This window comes from Cryptotermes secundus, unplaced genomic scaffold, assembly GCF_002891405.2.
Source record: "Cryptotermes secundus unplaced genomic scaffold, Csec_1.0 scaffold342, whole genome shotgun sequence".
NCBI lineage: Eukaryota > Metazoa > Arthropoda > Insecta > Blattodea > Kalotermitidae > Cryptotermes > Cryptotermes secundus.
Genome location: NW_019721764.1, coordinates 667,137 through 691,808, shown reverse-complemented (window position 1 = coordinate 691,808; position 24,672 = coordinate 667,137). Strand labels below are relative to the sequence as shown.

The 24,672-nt window shown below is 39.8% G+C and overlaps 2 protein-coding genes and 1 long non-coding RNA gene across 3 annotated transcripts in view; all 3 read left to right on the top strand.

Moving 5' to 3' along the window:
- The window catches only part of LOC111875668, a 10,301-nt gene extending 3,845 nt beyond the window's left edge, over window positions 1-6,456 (top strand). Inside the window, exon 2 of the long non-coding RNA XR_004512641.1 lies at window positions 5,393-6,456. This is a non-coding gene — a long non-coding RNA (uncharacterized LOC111875668). The remainder of the gene's footprint in view (window positions 1-5,392) is intronic.
- A 6,310-nt stretch (window positions 6,457-12,766) lies between these two features.
- Window positions 12,767-15,983, top strand: LOC111875654 (glycine-rich protein 5-like). Its single transcript, XM_023872075.1, has 2 exons — window positions 12,767-12,865; window positions 15,268-15,983. Exons 1-2 carry the CDS (start codon window positions 12,848-12,850, stop codon window positions 15,676-15,678), a joined length of 429 nt encoding a protein of 142 aa, XP_023727843.1. The 5' UTR covers window positions 12,767-12,847; the 3' UTR covers window positions 15,679-15,983.
- A 2,296-nt stretch (window positions 15,984-18,279) lies between these two features.
- Window positions 18,280-21,010, top strand: LOC111875659 (protein FAM98B-like). Its single transcript, XM_023872081.2, has 2 exons — window positions 18,280-18,391; window positions 20,264-21,010. Exons 1-2 carry the CDS (start codon window positions 18,377-18,379, stop codon window positions 20,612-20,614), a joined length of 366 nt encoding a protein of 121 aa, XP_023727849.1. The 5' UTR covers window positions 18,280-18,376; the 3' UTR covers window positions 20,615-21,010.
- The last annotated feature ends 3,662 nt before the right edge of the window (window positions 21,011-24,672 follow it).

The window sequence follows — 24,672 nt, the reverse complement described above, 5'->3', positions numbered from 1 at the left end:
GGATCTATACATCCACTCCCCCTACGCCTTCATGGCGTAATGCTTAATTAGCTAAACACAGGAAGAACTGCTTCAATCATTGTAACAACCACAAATTTCAATTTGATTTTTATATCAGATAAATTATTTCTGCCATTAGTAACAGAAAGTGATTTTTTGCTTGCAGATATATCTCGTGCTCCTTTTGGCTGTACTTTACGTTGCTGTGGCTATGGCTGTCGCAGTGGCTGAACCCGATCGCGGTCACCATGGTGGATCTAAGGGTCATGGTGGTGGACATTATTACCCAAAACCACAGGGGGGTGGACATTATTACCCACACGGTCATCGCGGACATCACTAGCCGTTGTTTTCTTTCGCGTGTGATATTTCATAACCACTTACTCTAATGGACTAATCACTTACATACATTTCATGTGTCACAGAAAGTCAGCACAGGCATCAAGCTGACAGAGTTGCAATCAATATAAAACGGAAATAATGATACACTAAACAGAACTGTTCGATGGAATCACTTTGCTCTCGCCATGAATCTGGCGCCTGCGCAGTCTGTAGGGAGGAAACCGGCGTTATGGAGCAACTTACTGACTGCGTAGTATAAGTTTAGCCTGAAGATAGATGCAGAACTTCGGTAATGTTCTACCAGACTGCATCACTTGCACTCCAGAATATATATTTGCAGTAATTGTCGTGACACTCTAAAGCTCCACTTTACTCTTTATAAAAATAACCCAATTTATGCATACAGTATATATACATACATACACACTTTGTATGATTCCTTTGCAACAAAATGTTTAACAAGAATAGTTACGGAGAGTTAGAATACTCATTGTGCTAAAATAAAATATCTTATAATGTTCTGTAAAGTTCATGTTATAAATTTTGAAATGCTGACAGAATAAATTGTTACGAGTCCACTGGCATCTCAAAGCAATAACTATTTTTTGAAATGTGACGCCTTGTAATACGACAGAAGCTTACCGGCGATTCGGAGAAATGTACTGAGTTTTTCTTAAGTAGCTCTTTCTTATTGCTGGTTCCCTGCTTGACTTACTCTTAGGACAGTGAAGAAGAAATTGTCGAGTGATGTCTACCAGAATATGCGGCTTCATCCCAGAAGATAGTACTGTGCCCAATGCCGAATAAATTTACTTGTAGGACAACAGATGAAACAACAATGTCGAAAACCTTTTGGTCATATTGAAGATTTATTTCAAAATGTCTAAATTAAATATACACTGGAATTTTACGGAGCATAAATAGTATAATAATGAATTAAACAAAGTTACATATGTATATTCTGTAATTTGTAAGACTATTCACACAATACGAAATCGTGTTTCCGAAAGTACAGGCAATTAAAATGACATGAAAGAATCTCCATATATAACATCAGGGCAGAGTTCATACGTCCTCTAGCTTATTCACCATGGGTGAATTATCAGGTGACGACGGCTAATACAGTTTTAGTTTAAATGGAAATATACTTTAATACAAAATTATATATCATGTGATACAATCAATCGAATAAAGAATTACTTGTATTCTTGATTTTTAACTAAATATTGAGCACTAGAGTAATCATACTGTCATCATGATCATCATCATCATCATCATCAATGTTTGGAGTGGAGATTTCGATCCTTTCCGCTCCTCTATAAGATAGATCCATCCTTCAGCGTAACTTTGGGTGTCATATGCATATCTTTCGTGTATAATCCATTACCTCCTTTAGAATATGTCCAAGTTCCATTCTTTCAATAAGATGAATAGGCCTACTGTAGCTCTTATAAATATATTCGCATATAGCGCTTGGCGAGGTTGTGGAAGAATGGATATTATTAAAAAGCAATATTATTTCAGTTGTATTTCTGCAATTTAAAATCATTATATAACCGTATATGTTGGCTATAAATCCTTTAAACCTAATCATTATCATCATTGGCAAAACAGCCTAGCCTTCCTTAGAAGACTGTGTCAAACTGCTTCCGGTTTTCACTTCTTTGGTTTTCGCAAATATATATTTTTTTACTGAGCAAGGTCGTCAGCCTTGCGTCCAACTCCCAACCTGGAAGACCAGGTCCCTATATTTATGTCCCGCAATAACAGAGTGGCCCAGTTATAGCCCCAAGCACTGGGTTTCCTTCATCTTCTATGACTCGCAGGGCTACGGTAAAGATATTCTAACCCGCCTCCACACGGGCTCTTTAAACTTAATAAAGTACAACGGTTAGCTTCCCGGTATAGTCTCCCTTTAATAGCTCACAGTTACTCAGCTAACAATGAAACTATCTGCATTAAGTAATGTGATGATTCCTTATCGTGTTCTCAAAGCCTATCATTGGGTCCTCTCTTCAGCCACTTCAATCCAGCCCACATCCTCATACCCTGATTCTCTAAGGTAGGCCGCACACCGGCATGCGTCAAAACTCGATATCTGCGACATGACACAAAGAAAGGAGCACAGTTGAAACGAATGAGATTACGAAAACAGCTGCACACCGGTCTGAGTCATGATGCTGACGAATCACTAATGAAGCAAGCTGTGTCTTAGTCTCATGTCTTGATGCTTGTCTTGACGCAGTTGGTGTGCGGCCACCCTAAATATTATTTATGCTGTCATCTACACGGAACTCGTTGGCGGCCTTTTCCCTTAAGGTCTGCTGCCACAACTTTGTATGCATTTCTCACATTGTTGTTAAGTGTTCCCCTTATCTCACATGCAATCGCTTATCACTTTAATATCAAGTGAATAATATGCATACAAACGTTGAAATTTTATGACATAATGTTCTCCCTCTCTTCTTTACATCCTCTCTCTCAGGCCTGTATATTATCTTCACTGCGTTGCTCTTTCTTTCAAGCGAGAGACAAAATTTCGCACCCACACAAAGCAACAAATACGCTATATTTCTTACAATTTAATCTTTATATTTCAGTCATGATATGGAAATATAGAAGGCTCTGGATTGATTTGTAGAAATTATTTCGCTAATTTTATCAGTTCTTAACGGCATAACATGTTTGCGAAACCGTGAAATTACAAAAAGAGCGTAGAAATGATAATGCCGTTAACCCAGCAATGATGTTCTTTTTCTTAAAAATCCTTCATGTTCTTGCTTGGCTTCAGTCTGCTAGATTTTTATTTGTTTTACTCACCCTCCGGCACTGAGTAACACCTCTATATAAACTGGGCGACATACTAACACATCAGCGCATACGTTTCCAAAACTGCTCTCAAGATCAGCTGGCAGCAAACAGAAGCAATGGCTAAATACTTGGTACGTACATCTATTAGAATATAGTTCATTATATTCACACTTACAAATAATTGATCTGTAGGACAACGCTAAATTCTGAATTAGGATGGATGTGGAAACAAGCGGCCGTGGCCAATTCCTGAATATGTCTGAAGGGACTTGGAAAATTCGCGATAAACCTTAGGTGGGATAAAGGGTCTTCGGGTCAAGCAACGGGTCTCCTAAATATGAAAAATTTTCTCACGTGTATGAGTGTGATTCTAGGCGGGGTTTGGATTGGTAATCGGATTTATTGCGCATATAACGCATTACTACAATTCACAAATCACTGTCATACACAGACTCACAGGCTAGTGTTCGCAGTCTGTTAGATTCTTCGCTAGCTGTTGCTTGGTAGCGGCTTCCAACAGCCGGACGTTTCCCTTCCACTGGGCTCCGAAACTATCCCCGGCCTCAGCTATCAGCTTCTCACAGCATCAGCTCACAAAAATTGAGCTGTTATCTAACTCACCAAACAATTTTCAGCTCATAGATTTTCCTGCTCGTGATATCTCGGCACGTAATATACAGAAAACACAATTTCTCATTATTGCTGTATCCTCTTGTTGCCGTGGAATTGTTACGTTCGTGGCTGCTGTCGGAGCAGTGAGTCAAAAACGGTTGCTGTGTATAAGATTTGAGGTTTTCACGGCGGTGACTATGAAGAATGCCGTCTTTTGGGATGTACACGGCGCCACAACCCAGAAGACGCCATTCTTCGGCTGCTGTATAATTGCTCATTTCGCGGTCGTTGCCTAGCAACGAGTTTACATGCCACAATATTATACCATCGATACTTTGGTTTGCCTTTTTCCATCTTCTTTCATACTTCAGGTACTAATGTTTGCTGCACCAGAATCGATCTTCCGAATTCCCTTGGACGTCCTTATCCCGCTTCTCTCTACGTCTGATTTTCTATGGCTTCATTCATTCCTTTATAATATTGCTAGTGTGACGGACCAGGATGAACCAAATCAAAGATATTCTTGTCATTTATATCCTTATTCGGAGTACGTAAGTTAGTAGCTCTTAATAACAGAGTGACACTTAAGGACGATACACAGTCTGCATTATGATTGTTAGTGAAAGTAAACAATTAGTGTAATTTGCTTAAATTTAAAGGCTAATAAGGTACATAACGTATAATGGAATTTTACCTACGTGGCATCTAACTATATTAAAGCAAAGCTACAACTCTTTTATTTAATGATGCTTCCAATAACACTAGGGTACAAAACGTTTCGGAAAATGGATCTGTTTCCGTTCTCAGGCAAGGGGGAGAGATACCGACTGCGTTGGGTCTGTCAGGAAGAGATAGCCTCAATTACTGGACCAGTGACTGACCAGTTTGACAAAGTCCAAAAATCCAGTAATTCCAGAGCCCTCTAGGACCCCTCTGACAATTCCGTTAGTTCAAACTGTAGAGCATTGAAAGAGAGTATGATGAGTGAATAATGAATTGGAAAGATCTGACCGGAAGCAACAGTGACCTAATTTCGACATACTATCCCGGAATTCTCCTGGACAGACTGAGGGGAACCACACGAAAAACCTGTCAGGACAGTCCATTTTACGAGCTTCTCTGGAATAAGAAGTAAGTGTATCGCACAGCGGACCGCGACGCTTGGTCCCAAACTTTTAAATTGATCCAAAGTAAGTCATAAAAATTGAATGATATAAAGAGGGCAATCAATATCTATTTTTATAACATTTACATATCAGTTATAACGACATTTGCAGGAAGCGCTGTCTTGTACATATTTTTTATTGCTAGTGGGGTGGGACGTAGTCCCTTGTACTGCGGCCACTTCTGGCCTATTGTACCAGCCCCAGTTGATAGGTGAGGGTGATTGTGGAGCAACTGGTGGAATGAAGATTGGCAGAGGAAACCGAAGTACTCGGAGAAAACCTGCACCAGCGCCACTTTGTCCACCACAAATCCCACTTCACCAGACTTGGGATCGAACCCGGGCCGCCGCGGTGGGAAGCCAGCGAAAAACCGCTTGAGCTATGGCGCGGCCTTGCCTTGTGCATAAGAAGTGTTCAACTTTTAATATGATCCAACTGAAATGCAATCGTTCTCTTTGCAGGTGCTGTTGGTGATTCTCGTATCAGCTCTCTGCTATGTTATGGCCAACCCACTGCCTGATCCGGACCATTATCACAATCCTAACGACGGTCATGGCCATCCTGTTCCTAAAGGACGCCGTTAAACTTACGTCTTTAGCCACATTCATCAGTGTAACAGAGAATATTTGAATAATGAATCTAAGACTATGAAATTATATGTTAATATCAGTATACGTCTAGACGTTTATATAAGTCACTGTCTGGAGGATATTTGCATACACAATATTATACTATGTACTACAGATTTTCCAATGTTAGTTTAACGTTAATATCTTATCAAGTGACTCTGCTCTGATCTGAGTCAGTATTTTTCTTATACAGAATTTTTCAGACTGAAAAATGCAAGGTCTAACAGGTTTCAATAGTTTTGGTTCCGATGTGCTTCTGTTACATTCATTCCATCAATTCAAAGAGCGTGGAAAGCATTTCAAAGGATTCATATTTCTCCTTCATCAAGGTTTAAGTCACCGTGACTAAGGATTTGCTTCACATAGCAAAGTCCATTCTGCTGGAACAGGAAAACTCTTGAAATTCGCTATCATAAGACACGTCACACAACTGTCTGTAATCAGATCCTCACTAACTCCTTGATCAGGAATTGCTGTGTTTTTGCTGAGGAATATAATAATATATAAAATAATATATAATATAAGTCTGATTCTGTTTAAAAAGTATATTATTTTTTTGTATATTATAGTATTTTCTAAAGTAAATATTAAGGATACGAAATAACTATTTTGAAGAGTTATATTTTCTGGGATATAACGCCGTGTATTCCGTTAAAAGTCAACGTACGTTTCGGAGGAACATTTCTCCTCCATTTTCAGAGCTGTAGAAGAAGCCAGGCAAGAAACCAGCGTGAAGCCGGCATCATGCAAAAGCAAAGCCTTGCATATATATTTTTCAAGGACTATCAGTGTTTCGTTGTTGAATTTCTTAGTGAAATCAATTTAATTGTAAACCCAGTATCATATTTAATGTTAATGTAAGCAATGAATAATAAAGCACAATTATGTTAAATATATCTTTATGTCATTTAATCTCATCGCCTTTAAAACAGCATTCAAGAAAAAAAAATCGAATCTCAGTTTTGGGATCAGCTATCCTGAGTGATATTTTCATGATCTTCCCCAGTCCCGCTACATAAATTACAGCATAGCATCTTAATAGAATAAAAGATAGCTACTTTCTACTCATCTGTTCGTCGGATTCGTAATTCATGCAGACATAATTCGAAGTTAAAAAGTCGCAGTAGTCAGAAGAGCGTCATAAAACAAACAAACAAACAAACAAACAGACGCATGTATGGACAAGAAGATGATTGGGATTCTGAGGGGCATACAGTCATGGAGAGCTCTAACAGCTGGATCAGGATTTCGGATTTATTTAGGGCATATTACGTAGTACGTCTCTGTTTCTTGTACGTGTTCAATTATCTCCTCCCAATGGGCTCACCCTGTGTAAGGGGTCCTACCAACAGACAAAATTTTTCGCTGAAGATTTCTGTCTTCTGCGGTGTGTCATAATGTAGTCTGATAGATATAGATTTACATCTTATGGGATAAAATGCCGTGTAGATCGCTGAAAGCCAAATGGCATTTCGGAGGTACATGTTGCCTCCACGTCCAGGGCCGAAGAGAAAGCAAACCAAGAAACCTGAGTGAAAAAAGTAAAAAGCAGGGATATTCACCGAAGTTTCAGAGATCAGCGTTGCCTCAAATTTCAGACTAACAGATTAAAGAGTTAAAATTCTTCAGACACGATGGTGGAACCTCAAATCTTTTCAAATGATTTATTATTTTAAAATTAATTCCGAATTACGAAAGGGGTGAATGACTAATAATTCCTGAAGCTGAAGTAGAAGAAGAAGTATGTAAAGCTGTCTGTCCTTAATGCATTTAGCACTATGACATGAAGATATATGGGGGGAGCGGAGGTACACCTCCACCATTCTTTCTTCACCTCGAAACTAGACGGACAGCTTCTCGTCCCGGCCTGAGGAAATCGCCACCGGTACCCATTGGATAGGAGGCTGGGAGCACCCCAGAGCCTGTTTCGACGTTATGGAGAGGAGACAAGTTCGTCCTGTCGGGAAGCGAACCCCGGCGATCCATCCCCTACACCATTTCTATACCGACTGAGCTATTTCATCTCTTGAAGAAATACTGGTATATTCCGGATATTAAGAAGGCAGAGAAACAAAACATTAGACAAGGTACTTTCGTGCGCAATGTCACTGATCAGAAGAAATTACTTGACTCTTGTTCCTGATAACAAGGCCACGAAGCAGAATGACGCAAACAGTAAGCGTGCCAATAACGAATCTTCTCGCTGGTGAACAAGTCTTTTCAGTATTTACCCCATTAAAGAAGCTTCCTTTTGTTTGTCTCAGATTATTAAGTCGTATCCTTTCACAGATGAAAGAATTAACCTTGACATTAAAGATATTATTTCCTTTGCACTTCCTTCAAGCCGGTCTCAGCAGTATGGAGACGTCATAAATTAGACCTCATGGGAATACAGTATACACAATATAAATTTAATTCACAAACAGCGTATTGTAACGTGATGGAGTGAATACAGACGGGGTTTGGATTGGTAATGGGATTTGTTAAACTCTTAAAAACGTAACTCCCAAGTAACTATAACGCTATCGCTAATTCACTACAGCAAGCACTAGGAATTCTCAGTCTCCGATGCCTTCACCAGTTGTCTGGTAAGGCTTCCAACGCCGCAGATCCCTCAACTTCCATGTCCACATCCTTAACGGCCGGAGGCTGTCTCAGAATTAAGTAAACCCTAGATTTTCCTCGGCATGGACCGCACAGGATCACCCCTCCCAACAGTTCTTTTATTCTTGCGTCACGCAGCCGTCACGCGGACCGTATAGAGAACATCGATTCCCAACTATTTCATTGGTGCATGTTAGGAATATGTTTCCTAGCAACTGGTTTACATTCCAAAATATGTAAAAGTTTAATATACAAATATAATGAAACAGATTACACGCATTTTGAAAAATAGTTGTTTCTTCACTTACATAAGTCAATGTCCTGATTATTTGTGCATTCCGAACATAAATCTATGGTTATTAGGCAAACCACACTAATATTGCACAAACCTATACATTATTTCATGATGTAGTTTGGACCCAAGAGGGTGAATTAATATGAGGCTTGGCAAATCACATGAGGAGCATTATTACTTGTGCTTCTTGGTAAATGTTATGAGAATGATCAAGTAAAGGAAGATGAGATGGGCTGGGAATGCAGACCTATGGGAGGCAACAAGTATGGATAAAAGCTTTGGAAGAAAACCTGAAGGAAAAACACTCCTGAGAAGACCTAGACGTACAATATTGGATAATACTGGAAAGAATCTTGGGAAAATAGGATGGAGATCTATGGACTGGATTGATCTGGCTCGGGACAGAAGCCAGTGGCAGATTCTTGTGAACACGGCATTGAACCTTCGAGTTCCATAAAATTCTGGGAATTTCGTGGACGACTGAGAAACTGATCGCTTCTTAAGAAAGACTTAGTTCAAATGGAAACCGCTGCATGTTACGGCTAGAGACAACCCATGGTTTCTGCTTTATAACATGTTCTGCGAATAATATGCTTACAGCATCGAATGTTGGTTACGTAAAATATTAGTAAGGTAGTGTCCATGACTAATTTCAAAATACTGAACCGAAATTTGACTGGAATAAATGGTAAAAATCTACGTAAAGAAGTTTCATTAGAATTATCAGTATATAGAATATGGTAAATCAGAATTACTGAGTTTCTGGACTAGTGGTAGGCACAAATAAGTTCACTGATTCTCCATTTTTTCATATGCGTTGGTTTTTTTCGGACTTGATTTGTTGGCTATATTTGTTGCATAACATTTTCAGGTCTGTGCATGATTTATCACAATTTTGGTGCATATTTTCCTGTTATCTCCATTCGACAAAGCCTGATCTCAGGTGTATATATAGTTGTAGTTATACTGTCATGGGTGGTCCAGTGATTGAGGTAAGTTTTTCTAAGGGACCCAATAGAGTAGGTGATTCTCCCCCTCACCTGAGGACAGAGACAGATGCAGGTCCCGAAACGTTGGTTCTCTAATTTTTAGAATACTGGACGATGGATAGAATCCAAAAACCAAGTAGTTCTGAGTGTTGTAAACCATAGTCGGAACCCTTCAGAATATACTGATAATGGTCATATTTTTATGTTAGACTTGAGTTTCTCAAGCCGTGACTGTATATGGCACGGTCCCCTGGGTTGTAACGTTGCGTAATATGGAGGCAGCGCGAAGAATTGGAGAAACATACGGTTCCGTCTTCAGAGTCGAAGATTAAGCCACACAGTCAACATATTTCATTTAATAATAACATTTATATAAATAACAACAGAGTCATTTCCTGTTTTGAATTAGCTTCACTTTCGTTCCAATTCACGGTCTTCTGAAGAACACAGTGTCTGTTCACCTTGAATTTATGCACCCCATTATATTAATGATTTGACTTGATTATCTGTGTGGCGTGTTCATTTTATAATAATCATAATCACACACCATACAAACTCGGAATTTAAAGCATACGACTCATATTAAATTCCCTATAAAATTAACAAAACTTAAATTTTCCATGCAACTATAAATAATATATGAAAGTCTGAGATGCAATTTCAACATCAGAATTATTCAGTACCTAACCTAAGAGCTAATCCGCCTATACTTACTCATGGATCCGAGCTCTTCTGGAGGAATCGCCAATTCTGCAGCTACTCAAGAATTTCCCAGCATTTTATGGAACACGAAGGTTTATTACCGTGTTCACAAGAGCCCTCCACTGGTCCATATCCTGAACCAGATCTATCCAATCCATACCATCCCATACTATCTTTCTAAGATCCATTCTAATATTATCCACCCACCTACGCCTTGGTCTTCCCTGTGGTGTCTTTCCTTCTGGCTTTCCCACCAACATCCTATACGCATTCCTCGTCTCCCAATTCGTGCTACATGATCTGCCCACCTCATCCTACTTGACCTGATCATTCTAATTATACTTGGAGAAGAGTACAAGTTATGAAGTTCCTCATTTTGTAGCAATCCGCCTACAGTCACCCATACTACTATGTGAGAGTATGACCGTGTGTGTATGTGTGGGGGGAAAAATTCTTAAGCTGGGCCAATGCTGCCACAAATATTGCTACATCTGTATCTATCAAAATCTTTTCACAGGCTACACAGACGAGGACTAGCATATCTCCTTTTGTGTGTTGGCGACTGAAGGAAAGTTATGTCGCCAGGAGGGCAGGGTTGGTCTACACCAGTCAAGGACAAACTACAGAGCCTCTCTGTAAGAAGAAATACAAGGAGTTTACACTGGGAAGTTATGGAATGCGGCCCATTTCGTTCGAAATAACCTTGACATTTATACCACGACTGAGGGGAATCACTTTAAGGTTGTTAGCCCCGAAAGGGCCATGCTTCTAGGCCACGTTGTTGAAGGCGAAATCTGATGAGAGTGCACCGCTAAGAAGGAAATGACGTATAAACAGATAAAATATACTATTTAAATAAAGTTTCTGGAAATAAATAACTACTGTTGTTGTATTCGGACACGCGGTAGCGTAGTTGGTTGCGGCACTGTGCTACAGGCCTGTAGTTCGCGGGTTAGATTCCCAATGACGTCATTGGGGTTTTCAATTGACTTAACCCTTCCAGCCGCACTATGGACTTGGGGTCGAATTCGCCTCTAGCAGAAATGAGCTCCAGGAATCTTCCTGAAGGTAAAGGGCGGCCGGCGCGTAAAGTTCACCGCCATCTGTGAGCCCATTGTCTAGATAATTTTGGAGGCTCGATGTCTCACAATACTATGGGCCTTCACAGCCTGTTACAGGGATAGCTTAACTTTTATTGTAGCATTCGCTGAGAATGTGAGTCCCATTGTTTATAGTGCAAGCTGTCACATTACTGTTTTCCCCCGTGTTATTTCCAGTCCCCCATATCGAATGAGACGCGGAGACCGAAGTTTAATTTTATCTCCCAAGAGTAATACGCACAAATAACCAATTTCAAACTGCTTCCTTTACATGACACATTATGTTACGCATGTGTACATAAAAAGATATCAATAGTCAAAGAACAGATATCATCATAAGGACTCGCTCCTTCGTGATGTAATCCTCCAATCTGCGCTTCAGTTTCCAGGGCACTGTATAATTTTTTTTATCATTCAGCCTGCTATATGCACCGTCCATGACGTCCTCCTTCATTTGATCACTCCAATAATATTTTAAATGAACAGGGAATGGAGCTCATCTCTCTGAAAAGTCTCCGTCGTAAGTATGCCTCTAAAGTAAGGAATTAATATAAAAAGTATTTAAAATATGTTCTATCGCAAAGAGAACACACCGCGTTTACAATACAAAGTTCAATCTATGAGACCTAGTGCTGGTTAGGAAAATAATCACTGTCTATTCTGAGAGTCGTAGGAAACCGCTAAATATATTGTGGTCCAAGTGCATGGTTGTGAAATTTAAAGCAGGCTGTACATTATGTTACCGACATGCTTTAACTTTGTGAAGTGCAGAATTTGTCTAAATTATATATAATATTGCAGTTCTTACCTTGCAGGAAACACATTGCTTGTGAATTAACAAGACGGATTGGTTAAAACCTTCTAGGGAATTGATAACAGTTTCCTCTGGAATTATAGGAAACTGATCAATTCTGTGAGCAAAATGCAGTGTTTCTTAATGGCGAAACAGATGGCATATACGGTACACTCATAGTAACTACAGTGTTTCAGAGGGTTCAAAATACTACATAGAAAATGCAACTATTTTTAATTTCTAGGAATTACTGGGTTTTTGGACTTTGTCTATCGTCTAGTATTCTAAAAAGCACTAGGGGAACGCAATGTTTCGGAAAGAGGACGTATTTCCTTGCTCATGTGGGAGAGTGAAGACACTTAATCTGTTGTGTCCGTTATAAAGAGCTAACCTCAACCATCAGAACCCTTTAGAATCTAATTTTACTTTCTTATATAACGTAATCAGTTCGATTCCAGTCCCTCAAAGTCAGGAATGAGATGGTGAGTGGGAACTGATTTTGTAGGCATCCTGTTCTGTCCAGTGCAGTCTAATAATCTCATGGCCATTCTTAAACTTAACCGCACAGGGGAATCACAATGGAAGCAGCAGTGTTTCGAATCGCACATGGGAAATTTATCAGGCTCATCTCTCAAACAATCAGTTACAAAACCTTCACCTTCTGGGCATTGCCTCTACCTCAAGACTTTCTTTTTCTGTTCATTCACGATTTAATCCGGTTGGAAGCCCATATATATACTGAGTTCGCAGTCTGCTCCTCAGTTGTCAGTTTTTGCGTCCCCTGTAAGGATCACTCTGAAGAACATGACGGTCAAGTGCCTGGTATGTATATATATGATTAACAAAGTGAACAAAGTGAAAGGGGCATGGCAAACAATCCCATTTTGTATTTACGTATGCGAAAAGTACATGTTTGTACTTGATTACTGTCATTTAAAACATGCGGTGGAACTGTTTACTTTAAAATAATTGGTAAAATTTGCCTCTGGTTATGTATTGGTATAGAACTTGATATTTCATACTAAGAGTATTGGAGAACGGGGAACTGAGTAGGATATTTCGATCAAAGAGGCAAGAATCAATAGGTTGCTGATGAAAATTGCATAATGAGAAATTTCCTAACTTCTGCTCGTCACCAAATTTTTTTTTCTCCTTGGCACTACAGCCCCAGTGGGCCTAGGCCTACCTCCATGAACTTCTCCGTTCACTTCGGTTTTTCTAGATCTTACACATACGGTAGGACTCCTTGGGCGAGTGATCAGCTCGTCGCAAGGCCTCTACCTGTAGACAAACACAGAAAAACGCACACAAACATTCATGCCCTGAGTGGGATTCGAACCCACGATCTCGCATTCCGAGCGAACGAAGACAGTGCATGCCTTAGACCGCTCGGCTACCGTGACCGGCCACCAAATATTATTAGAAACATTAAATGGTGGCGCACGAAATGGGTGAAGAATGCAGGAGATGAATATTTGAGAAATGTGTTCGTAAAGCTAGTAAGGAAAACCCTCAGGGAAGAGATCACACGGGAAACCTAAGTATATATTGCAGGATAACACTGAAATTTATCCCACACGAATAATATTTGAGCGTGTGTACTGAATTCATCTACTCATAATTACTCGGTTTTGGACCCTTTCCATCATCCGGTATTATAGAAACTAGAAAACACGACGTTTCGGAAACTGGATCTGTTTCCGTCCATAAGTGGGGGGAGGGAAGACACCTACTGAGCTGGGTCCCTTAGAAAGAGCTAACCTCAATCACTGGACCAGATCTGGAAACAGATTCAGTTTCCGAAACGTCGAGTTTTCTAGTTTCTATAATACCGTGCGATAGACAAAGACTGAAAACCGAATAATTATGAGTGTTATACAACATATGTCAGAACTGTATAGAATCTACTTGAATTCATCTAGCTCAAAGTAGAGACCGTGGAGGCAATTTGTTAACACGGTAACGAAATTTATTGACGAGGCGAACTACATTTCGTTTTTCAAGAATCACTCTGTCCCACGGAGTTAGCTTTGTGTAGCTGTGGGATACACCCTCTTATTCTTAGAGAATCAAATAAAGTAAAATTGTTGGAAAATGCCCAGGAGAATACTTGGACATAAGAAGGATGAATTACATAAAAAATTTAGGATGCTGATTGCAGACGAATTGCTTGATTTAAGTAAGGGTAAGGCAAAGTTAGCCCTTGGCTTAATTAATTAAGAACAGCTCCATGAAGGCGTAGTGGAAGTGGAGGTATAGCTCTACCATTCTTAACCTACACACTAGATACAGAGAGTGGTCAGCTTCACGCCAATGTCGCTCTACTCCGGGGAAACAACGCCCGTGCCCACTGTGTAGGTGGCTGGGTGGACCCCGAGCCTGAAGATTATGTTCCGCCGAAACGTCGGTTGACATTCAGCGAACTGCACGGCGTTATATCCCCGAAGATAGACCTGTTCATGACCACCGCTGTGGAAACCTCACACCCGAAATTGTTCTCAATTACTCTCTTTGATAAATTGATGATGCCATTTCTTCACACGTCGAATTAATTATTCTAGTGGGGAATTAATTTTATGAGTTAGGGTCTGCAAACAAATGATTCTGTATTTCAGCATCCCGTTGCAATTGTTCAAATTAGCGTCCATTGATTATCTTCCGTGAAAATTGCAACACTTTTATATTCTACACTTCAACACTACATGTTTCGGCCTCAAACGGCCATCTTCAGGTGTTTTTTATGTTACAGATATTTTACTAAAACTGTGTTAAAACTAGTAAAAACTAGTAAAGGCAACACCACACGCTGTGGAGGAAGCACACATAAACCAGGAGCATATGGCAGTCAAAAACTGAAAGTAGACCACGAACGTGAGGGGCAAGTTGCCAAGAAAAGCACCTTGACTCATTTACGAAAAATGACGACACCCCGGGTGAGGTGGAATAACATACAACAGAAATTAAAGAATTTTATCTCATTTTACTTAAAAAGAGGACTATAGCGTGTGATTTTAACACGAATTAAAACAGTGTAGTAGTTTTTAACACAGTTTTAGTAAAATATCTCTAACATAAAAACACCTGAAGATGGACGTTCGAGCCCCAAACATGTAGTTTTGAAGTGTAGAATGTAGAAGTGTTGCAATTTTCACGGAAGATAAACAATGGACGCTAATTGCAATCAAAGGTCCGCCAGTAACATGCAACAATGTTTCTGCTTCTAGCTGTACTCGTCACTACTAGTAGCTGCCGTCTGGGCATTGCCAGCGCCAGGTGGTTATGGGAGTGGTGGACACGGAGGAGGAGGTCTTGGTGGTTTCGGAGGTGGTGGACATGGTGGTGGATTTGGTGGAGGCCGCGGCGGATATGGTGGGGGTAGCCATGGAGGCGGTCTTGGCGGTTACGGAGTAGGTGGTCATGGAGGCGGTCATGGCGGTTTAGGAGGAGGACATGGAGGTGGTCTTGGTGGCTTCGGAGGAGGCAAAAGTGGATATGGAGGCGGTGGTTTCGGAGGAGGTGGTGGGTTTGGAGGAGGTGGTGGATATGGAGGAGGTGGTGGATTTGGAGGCGGCGGAGGATTCGGAGGAGGTCTAGGAGGTCACGGTGGTCACGGAGGATATGGCAAACATGGGTAAACAGAAATACCTGAAAGAATGAAGAAATGGTTGTCCAACAAATTCGTGACCAAGAAATGCATTTATTAAAATTTTCTTCCATGGAAATTCCGTTTGAAAGTGTAACAGTGTTATGGAATTTGTATAATATTATCAAGATCTTTCAATGCTATTTCAACTTCAGCCAAAGAGAACTGAGTACTCTAATTTCATGTATTTGAGATAGAAACAATTGTGTTGCACAGAACAATGTTGTCAATATTGTGTTTTATATGCTTAATTTACTTTGGTTAAAAATAAAGAAATTCCCTTTTTCTCAAAACCGACAGTGGTTGCCTATTCTAAGAGTGTAATTGCTGGCCAATTTCCTTGAGTATGTGTGTAACGTTTCTTTAGTGAAATGGTTTTATATATTAACACAAAAGTATGTCGGATAATGCCATCTCACATCAGGTATTCGTATAATTAGGCAGAGACTAGCCCCATCTAATGGACGGAACAGAAACGGTTTCATTACTCTCTCCTGAATATTGACGCAAAGCCGGGTTCCGAGACGTCGTGTTCTTCCAACAAGAAAGAGAAGATGGATTTTTTATTTTATTTATTTATTAAGCAATCAGAATCTACAACTCTATAAGCTACTTTGCTGGCGTAAGAGCTGTGATGCTCAGGATGGAAAATATCCATCATATTTATCAGTTTACTAAGCGTCTTCGCAAATCAATCTTAATATTTTTCTGTTCATATTTATTATGTAGATGGTTTAGGGGCACGGGGTATCGTAGTTCTTTGAGGCACTATGTTACAAGCCGGAATGGTAGGGGTTCAATTCCCCATGAGATCATTAGATTTTTAAATTGATCTAATCCTTCCAATCGCATTATGGCCCTGGGGTCTACTCAGCCTCTAACAGATATGAGTACTAGGAATCTTCCTGGAGGTAAACGGTGGGCGGCGTGTAAGGCTGACAAACTCGCCGTCATGTGTGAACATTTTCTAGAAAATGTGTGAGCCTCGAAGTTTCACAACCCTATGTGCCTCCACGGCCTGTTACAGGGATAGCTTTACCTTTTTTATGTATGATGGTTTGCCCGCTTTTATGACTTGATACCTCAAAATACAGTTTTATACAGAGCGAAGAGTTTATAGCTACTGATCCTCAGAGGTAGGTCGGCGAGAGTCTCACTAAAATGCGGAAGTCTTTTGAGCTCTACGGCTCGGACACGACTTAAATTGGGCACCCTGTAATTAGTAGTTTTATTACATATGAAAGGCTTTACCAGATATCACAATGCAACATCCGACGCTGCATGTTTTTCTGATCTTGTCATAGATACAAACGTCACCAGATATCACAATACAACATCCGACGCTGCATGTTTTTCTGATCTTGTCATAGATACAAACTTCACCAGATATCACAATGCAGCATCCGATGCTGCATGTTTTTCTAATCTTGTCACAGATATATACGTCACCACTACATTCAATGAGAAATTGTGTCATACAGTTATGGTTGCTTTGGCTCTATGTATTGTTTTGTGCATTTTACAAACACATTGATCTTTTTTTAGAAATAAAGGAATGCTTTATAAGTAATAATTTTGTGTGCACTAAGTTCAATATTAATGATTTTTCCCTGTTCTGAGAATAAACTCCTCACCAAACCCTTCCTACGTATAAAGGAATTTACTTATAAATAAACATTTAGTGTCTTCATATTTTGAGTAGTGGGAGCCCCTCATATCAAGTTTGGTAATTGTGCATTCAAAACTTCAAGTATTTTTGTTTACAGTTATCTTATTAGTTAGTTAATCAATTAACAATGCAAACACAACAATAATGTTCTGATTTTGTACACAATTACCAGCTGCATAGTTGCAACATATTTCTCGGGGCTCAGTATATGTACAGACCTACTTCTAACTTAGGTTGTTCCGTAACAAAAAATAAAATACTATATGTACTTCATATGGAAAAAAAAACTCCATGACCATGAAGTCCGACATCGGATATGATTCTATGTCAGCGCTATTCTTCACAAACACTCAGAACCTATTTCAATAATATCTATTTTAATATTATCCTCCCTTATCCTCATTCTTCTAAGCCGTCGTTTTCGAAAAGGTTTCCCTACCACAATTCCATATGCATGTTTGTACCCTGGCTACACGTCCATCCAATGGTAGCCTTATACGATTGACAATCATAACAAGAGAAAATGATATCTGAAGTTCTCATGGCCTTGAATATTAAGATAACGGTCTTCGGGGGCACGAAGATGTGTAGTTTACTAGGCATGTGCCAATAATTCGAATCTGTTGCATTTTTGCAGTCTTCCTCGAAGATGGATACAGCAATTTCTTTCGAAGCGTTGGTACCTATATATCGAACCACTACTGGCAAGTTTACTGGACAGAGCACGAAATATTATGACTAGTCATACGTAATTTTATTTCAGACTGCTTTTTCACATATGTCCACGCAGTTTTTAATGTAGTAATGTGAGTACACAAGTGTGAATAAGAGTAAATTAACATCTAGCAACGAGAAAGGGGGGGGGTCGGATACCTTGAAGTGTTCGTGCCTCTCTTATTGCCAATATTCGGTGAAGCGCTGCTCTGGGTTTACAGGGCTATATAATCATGAAGACGAAACTGTATCAGTTGCCCAGCGCCAAGTCACCCGTCGAGAGCGGCTGTGAAGACAACTGACGATCATGGGTAAATACCTGGTAAGTCAATTCGTTAGCAATAGTTAGAGAGGCTGTACTTATTTATGAGCTTGTAATGCTGCTATAAGTAAACCTGCAGTGACTATGGACGGGTACTGTATTCGTGACGGGATTTACTGGGCTCTTTGATACAGCGCATGACTACATTTTGCAGTTCACTGTAAAACTTACACACACACACACACACACACACACACACTAGTTTCCACAGTCACACCTTTACTGCTTTTACTTTGTAGCGGCTTCCTACGTCGACCTTCCCCTTCCTTTGGGCCCCTTAACTGTCCTCGGCCTCAGCTACCAGCTTCTAACAGCAACGGCTCGCGACTATACCGCAGCAGTCCTCTAACTAACTCATCAACAAACTCACTAACTCATTCACCAACCCACTCCGCTCCACTGACTGATTGCTTATAATATCTCAGCACGGACGACACAGAAAACACCGTCCCTGTTGCTGTTTAGGGACTGTTGTTTAGTAACGACCGCTGTCTAATTGTTTCGCGCTCGTTGCCTAGCAACGGGTCTACATGCCACAGTATCTTATTTATATTTACTTATTTAAACATCAGCAGCTCATATTATATACCATCAAATAGTCATATGAGAGTGAATAATGAATTAGGAGGAATGTGGAAGGAAGCGGTTGTGGCCTACGTTTGTCTGGAAGGGCTGAAACCTCAGCCAGGATAGCCGGCCCCGAACCGAGACGTGGACGTGAGGTCTCCGAAATCTCAAGCAAGGATTCTACATAGCCGAACGCCATGTCCGTTTCATGCATTATCAGAATTGATAGTACGTACAATGACGGATGTTGACTCCAGGGATGAGATGCCGTGTAGTCAAAGAGAAAGGTTGCTAACTATTCGGAGGAACCTATTGCTTGCATCTTCAGGGCGATCTTGTAAGCTGGAGATATAATTTTCACCGGATAATCCATTAATAGTAGTTATACTATGAAGAATACTGTCTTCTGGGATCCGATGCCGTTTGATCCAATAAAAAGGTGCTAACTTTTCGGAGGATCCTGCTGCCTTAATGTTCATGGTGATCTTATGCCCTGAAGACAAAATTTTCATCGAAAAATCTGTTAAAGTTGTTATATTATGAAAATGACTGTCTTCTGGAAGGAGGCTACATATTATGGCATAAGGCCCGTTGCTAAGCGGTGACTCTGTAAATAGTGGCCGTTGCCAGGTAATTCCCGCAACGTACACGCACACAGTAATAGAAGAACGGTGTTTTCTGTGGCCCATTCTGCAGCCGTTTCTGGGTAACGGCCTTGTAAACACGGACATGAACGCAACAACAGAACAACGGTGTGTTCTGTGCTGTCCGTGCCGAGACATTATAAGCAAGATACAAAGCTTGTTGATACGTAGTACCGTTCCGTTTGGGAGACTGTGAGGTAAAGATTTAGTTGCAGGAGTGCTCAGTTAAAAGTCCGGCTGTGAAGAGAAGAATTTATGCGTGATATGTGGAGTGTAATTCAGTGAGACTGTTATGGTTCCTGTGTTAAAATCCGTTTCCAGGAAACGGCTAGTGCAGATTGTAATAGGCTGGGAACACTATTCTGTATTTGTCAGTGATCTGTAAAGTGTAGTCACGAGTGGTCAATTAACCGAGTCACCAATCCGATCCGCGTCTGTAGTGACACGTGACAATATAGTCTATTATAAAGACACTAACGTTACGAAGGACTCTGCTGCCTACATCTTCATGGTGGCCCTCTGTCCTGATGATTTAGTCTTCACTGGACAAATCAGTTAAAAACAAGTTGGTTATACGCAAGAATTTACGGACATTATAACATGCCTAAAGAATGAAGACAATACTTGTGGTAGGAATCAACGAAATGTGGTATGTTTACAGTTATACGTGGCACTCACTATGGTTTTGGTCTGCCTTGTGAAAGCGGAGCCCGCCCGCGGCGGTGGCTATGCAGTGGGTGTTGGTGGAGGCCTTGGAGGTGGCAGAGGAGGTTTTGGTGGATTTGGAGGAGGCCGTGGAGGATTTGCAGGCGGTCGAGGTGGCTTTGGTGGATTTGGAGGAGGTCGTGGAGGATTTGTAGGCGGTCGAGGTGGCTTTGGTGGTATTCATGCTGGCCATTCTCACGGAGGACATGGCTTTAGAGGCAGTCCGTTCCTCGGACGTGGTGCTGGATTTGGAGGAACTATTGGCTTGTTTCCTTGGATGGCATATAGACGATACTATGATTATTAGGAGTGTTGCTGAACCTTGTTACTTAAACCAGAATTATTAAAAAAAATACGAGGTCTTGTCTCAAGGCAAAACCGATTAATGCTATTTAAGATGAAATTATATTTTTAAATTGTGAATATTTTATTTATACTTTGAAACATTATGGGCTTTAAATTAAAAATATAACGTGTTAACTTAATGTAGTTCAGACTCTTAAAATTCTATTTCTATACCGCTACATGTTACGAATTTTTCTTATGCACTTAGTGTGAGACGCGTTACTTTTAGACACTTCCATACTTTCTAGAATCTCTTCTCTAGTCTGATCATATGTAGGACCCACGTTTCTCTGTTAGATATACTCTCCATGTTTTCTTTTAAAGAAACATGGTTTAACAGTATGACTTTGCGAAAATGCTGTTGGACGAGTACAAATTGCCTTAAGACTGTGATATTAGGCCGGGTCACAAGTTCTCAGTCTTTATCAGCCACGGATCCCAAAAGAAGAATAAGTATAGGATTTAAGTTTCTCACAGCGGCTATTATGAATAATTCTATCAAATACGTGCTTACGTTGACCTCATAGAAATACCGGAATACAGTCATGTTCTGTACAAATAAAGGGCAATAAGAGACATTATTTTCTTCTTTGTAGACAGTGGTACTGTTTCTTGCGGCTGTAATATGATTTGCCATAGCCTTTCCAAACCAAGGTGCTGTTTTTAATGGAATTGGAATAAATCCTGACACCGAATATGAACCCGATATCTTCGGCAACCAGTTTTGTCGCCAGCCGTCGCTTTGGAAACATACTGTCGTCTCATTTGCCAGAACAAAAGCAAAATATTTAAAAAGCTGGACTGTTTAGAATTTATTTTTTCTTAACAATGGTGAGCAATATTCGATGTAGGAAAGTCATTTAAAAAAATGAAATCCAATAAGGTCAACTGATTACAAATATATACACGTATGTACTTTACACAAAAAAATTTTGAGCTTCTTTTATTTTAGTTTCGTGGTTTTATTTTATTCTAAGCATGAAACAACATAACTGGAAAGATTTACTTATTTACCATAAAATTACCAACATCAGTAAATGGCAATTCAGAAACACGTTTTTCTACTTTCATATATATATATATATACTCCAATCTTTGAAATTAGAATTTTTTAATTATAAATTGCCTGCAAATGCTAATATTTTTAGTTTCAAGTTCATACGTAAAATTACACCACGGAGCGGCTCGAAGGAGGCAAGCTGCCCACATTACAGCATATTTCTTGAACGTGGAAGGACGACTGGGTGCGCGGTGCTTAATTAAGCACGGGAACCACTTTACTTATAGTAAAGTAAAATGTAAAGATATCCCTGTACGAGGCCGTGGAGACGCATAGGGTTGTGAGATGCTGAGGCTCCCACATTTTCTAGATAATTGGCTAAGAGATGGCGGTGAGGTTGTCAGCCTTACGCGCCGGCCGCCCTTCATACCCCAAGGAATACCTCTGGTACTCATTTCTGTTAGAGGCTGAGTCGACTCCAGGGCCATAGTTCGGCCGGAAGGATTAGGCCAATTCGAAAACATCCACCTAATCGGGATTCGATTCGGCGACCTTCCGGCTTGTAGCATAGTGCCTCAACCAACTACACTGCCGCGTGCCCCCACCACTTTACTTTACTTATATCTTTAATAAATAAACTTCAAGGTCAATGAGAAACGAGAATTGCAAAGACATCGTTTGAAACACACGTGCATACTTTTCATGCGTACTTAAATATCACTTAGATTTTAAATGGTCAAGCGATGATGTCAGACCGACATCAACAAGAAGTCAGAGTAACAGGTAGACACAAGAAACACTTAGTCTTCTTTCATCTTAATCCCTTTATTCTTTTGTCCCATTCTCATCTTCTGCTCTCTTTCTACTCCTGCACTTTATTCTCCTCAATTCTATTCTATCCTTTATTCTCCTTTCCCTTTCTTTTTCATCATCATCTTATTCTGCTTCTGTCGTTAATCAAATTCTTTCCATTCCTTTAGCATCTTCTTTGCCTTAGCTTTTTCCGCCTTCATTTCTCTTGAAGGCGTATTCCATTTTCGTACTCTGATATTTTTCAGAAGGTCAAATTCTCATATTAATAAAGGTAAAACCGGATTTTAAAATCCAGGAATTATATCACAAATAACCATGAAGTAATTTCAGAGAATTCTCAAGTTTTGTATTTGCATGAGTTGTGATCTGTGTTCTTCTGCTAGTCTGAGGAATGATTTTTGATATAGAAACAGACGACAACAAAAGCAGTTGAAAGAAGTGCCAAGAACAGAAGAAGATAACGCAACGCGTAAAGCTGAGTTCAAGAGAAAACTGTTTCTACTTATGATTCCTGCTGTGAATGCCAATAATAAGCTTCACACTCTCAGTAGATCTACTGTTATTTTACTTGTCTCCTTTCATATAAAAGGAATTTCCAGTTTCGATTCCCATTGCAGAAACTGTCGCGTGTTCGTTGGTTGAGCATCATGGCTAAGGACCTGGCAAGTATACCTCAAGCTGATGTTGAAAAAATATGTCCAGGAATTCTGAATTTAATCAGAATTTTATAATAGCTGATTTCGAAAAATTAAATTCCTACAGTTGTTGGAACTTATACACCATGACAGCGCTTTTAGGCGTATTTATATTGAGGAATAAAAGAGAAAGTAACTAAATATGTGAGGCTGCGCCACAGCTCAAGCTGCTAGTCGCTGGCTTCCATCGCGGCGGCCCGGGTTCTATCCCGGATCTGATGAAGTGGGATTTGTGGCGGACAAAGTGGCGCTGGGGCAGGTTTTCTCCGAGTACTTCGGTTTCCCCTGCCAATATTTATTCCACCAATTGCTCCACAATCACCCTCGCCTATCATCTGGGGCTGGTACAATAGGCCAGAAGTGGCAGCAGTACAAGGGACTTAATATGTCTTATAGTATATATAGTATAGTATAAGACTTAGTCATAAGTATAGCGAGGGATGATGCAAGAGGATGATCACATTCAATAAACTTAAGAGAATTCAGAAGGAATTGAATGGAATATATTTAAATAATCTGGAAAGTGAAGAAACGACCTTCTGACAGACCGTACTCCGTAAAAGAACAAATCGATTCCTCCGAACAGGACCCAGAAAACCTTCATAACACAAAATTCACTGCTAGGAAAGGGGAAAATATTCTCGGTAACTAGAAATTGAATTTCAGGAATACTGTCATGGAACACTGTTAAAAATTGGAGCAAAATTGAAAATCAGAAGTTGCACGAAAATAATTTATTTGGAGTTTTTCGATTTTTCAATAAAACTTTCCGAAAAGAACAATGTCTTGTTATTTGATTATTTTACGTCGATATTAGCTTTTTAATTCACAGTAGTTACTGTACAAACCACCTGTTTTAAATTTAAATATTTCAATTTTCGACACAGAGTGAATATTTTGTTTTCATATGATGGGCAAAATAAACAGCAATTATTTCCATAACTCACTGATCTTTGTAATCGATGTACAGTGAAAAATGTTTGAGATGCATAAACTGAATTTTAAAACAATATTTAGAATGATATTGGACTTCAGAGCTTAGGGGAAAACGTTTAACATAGAAAACTGGTATTCTTAAATTCATTTCTAAATACTGCTGTAGAGACAACTTATTGTGGCATGCAAGAAACTATACGGTAGATGGCGTGTTGAACAGAACACCAAGATGTTAATTAAGACTTTTAATTAAATGATTTAATTAATTGACTTCAAGCAATATAAGCGTGAGATAGAACTTTCTATGAGCTCTATGAGATGTGTACGATATTGCTCTTATCATGATTTCACCTACAATACAACAATTATGGATATACACAAATTTTAAGAACTTGTCTTGTAATCCCCACTGAACACATATCTTTATAACATCACATTTAAGATCTTAGTATTAATTCTATAATTTGCAATTTACGGTAATAAACTTTCAGGTTCCATATAATGTTGGGAAGTTCTTGAGTAGCTGAGAGGTTGTTGCTGTCTCAAGAAGGACTCGGTTCCATGGAATTAGTTAAT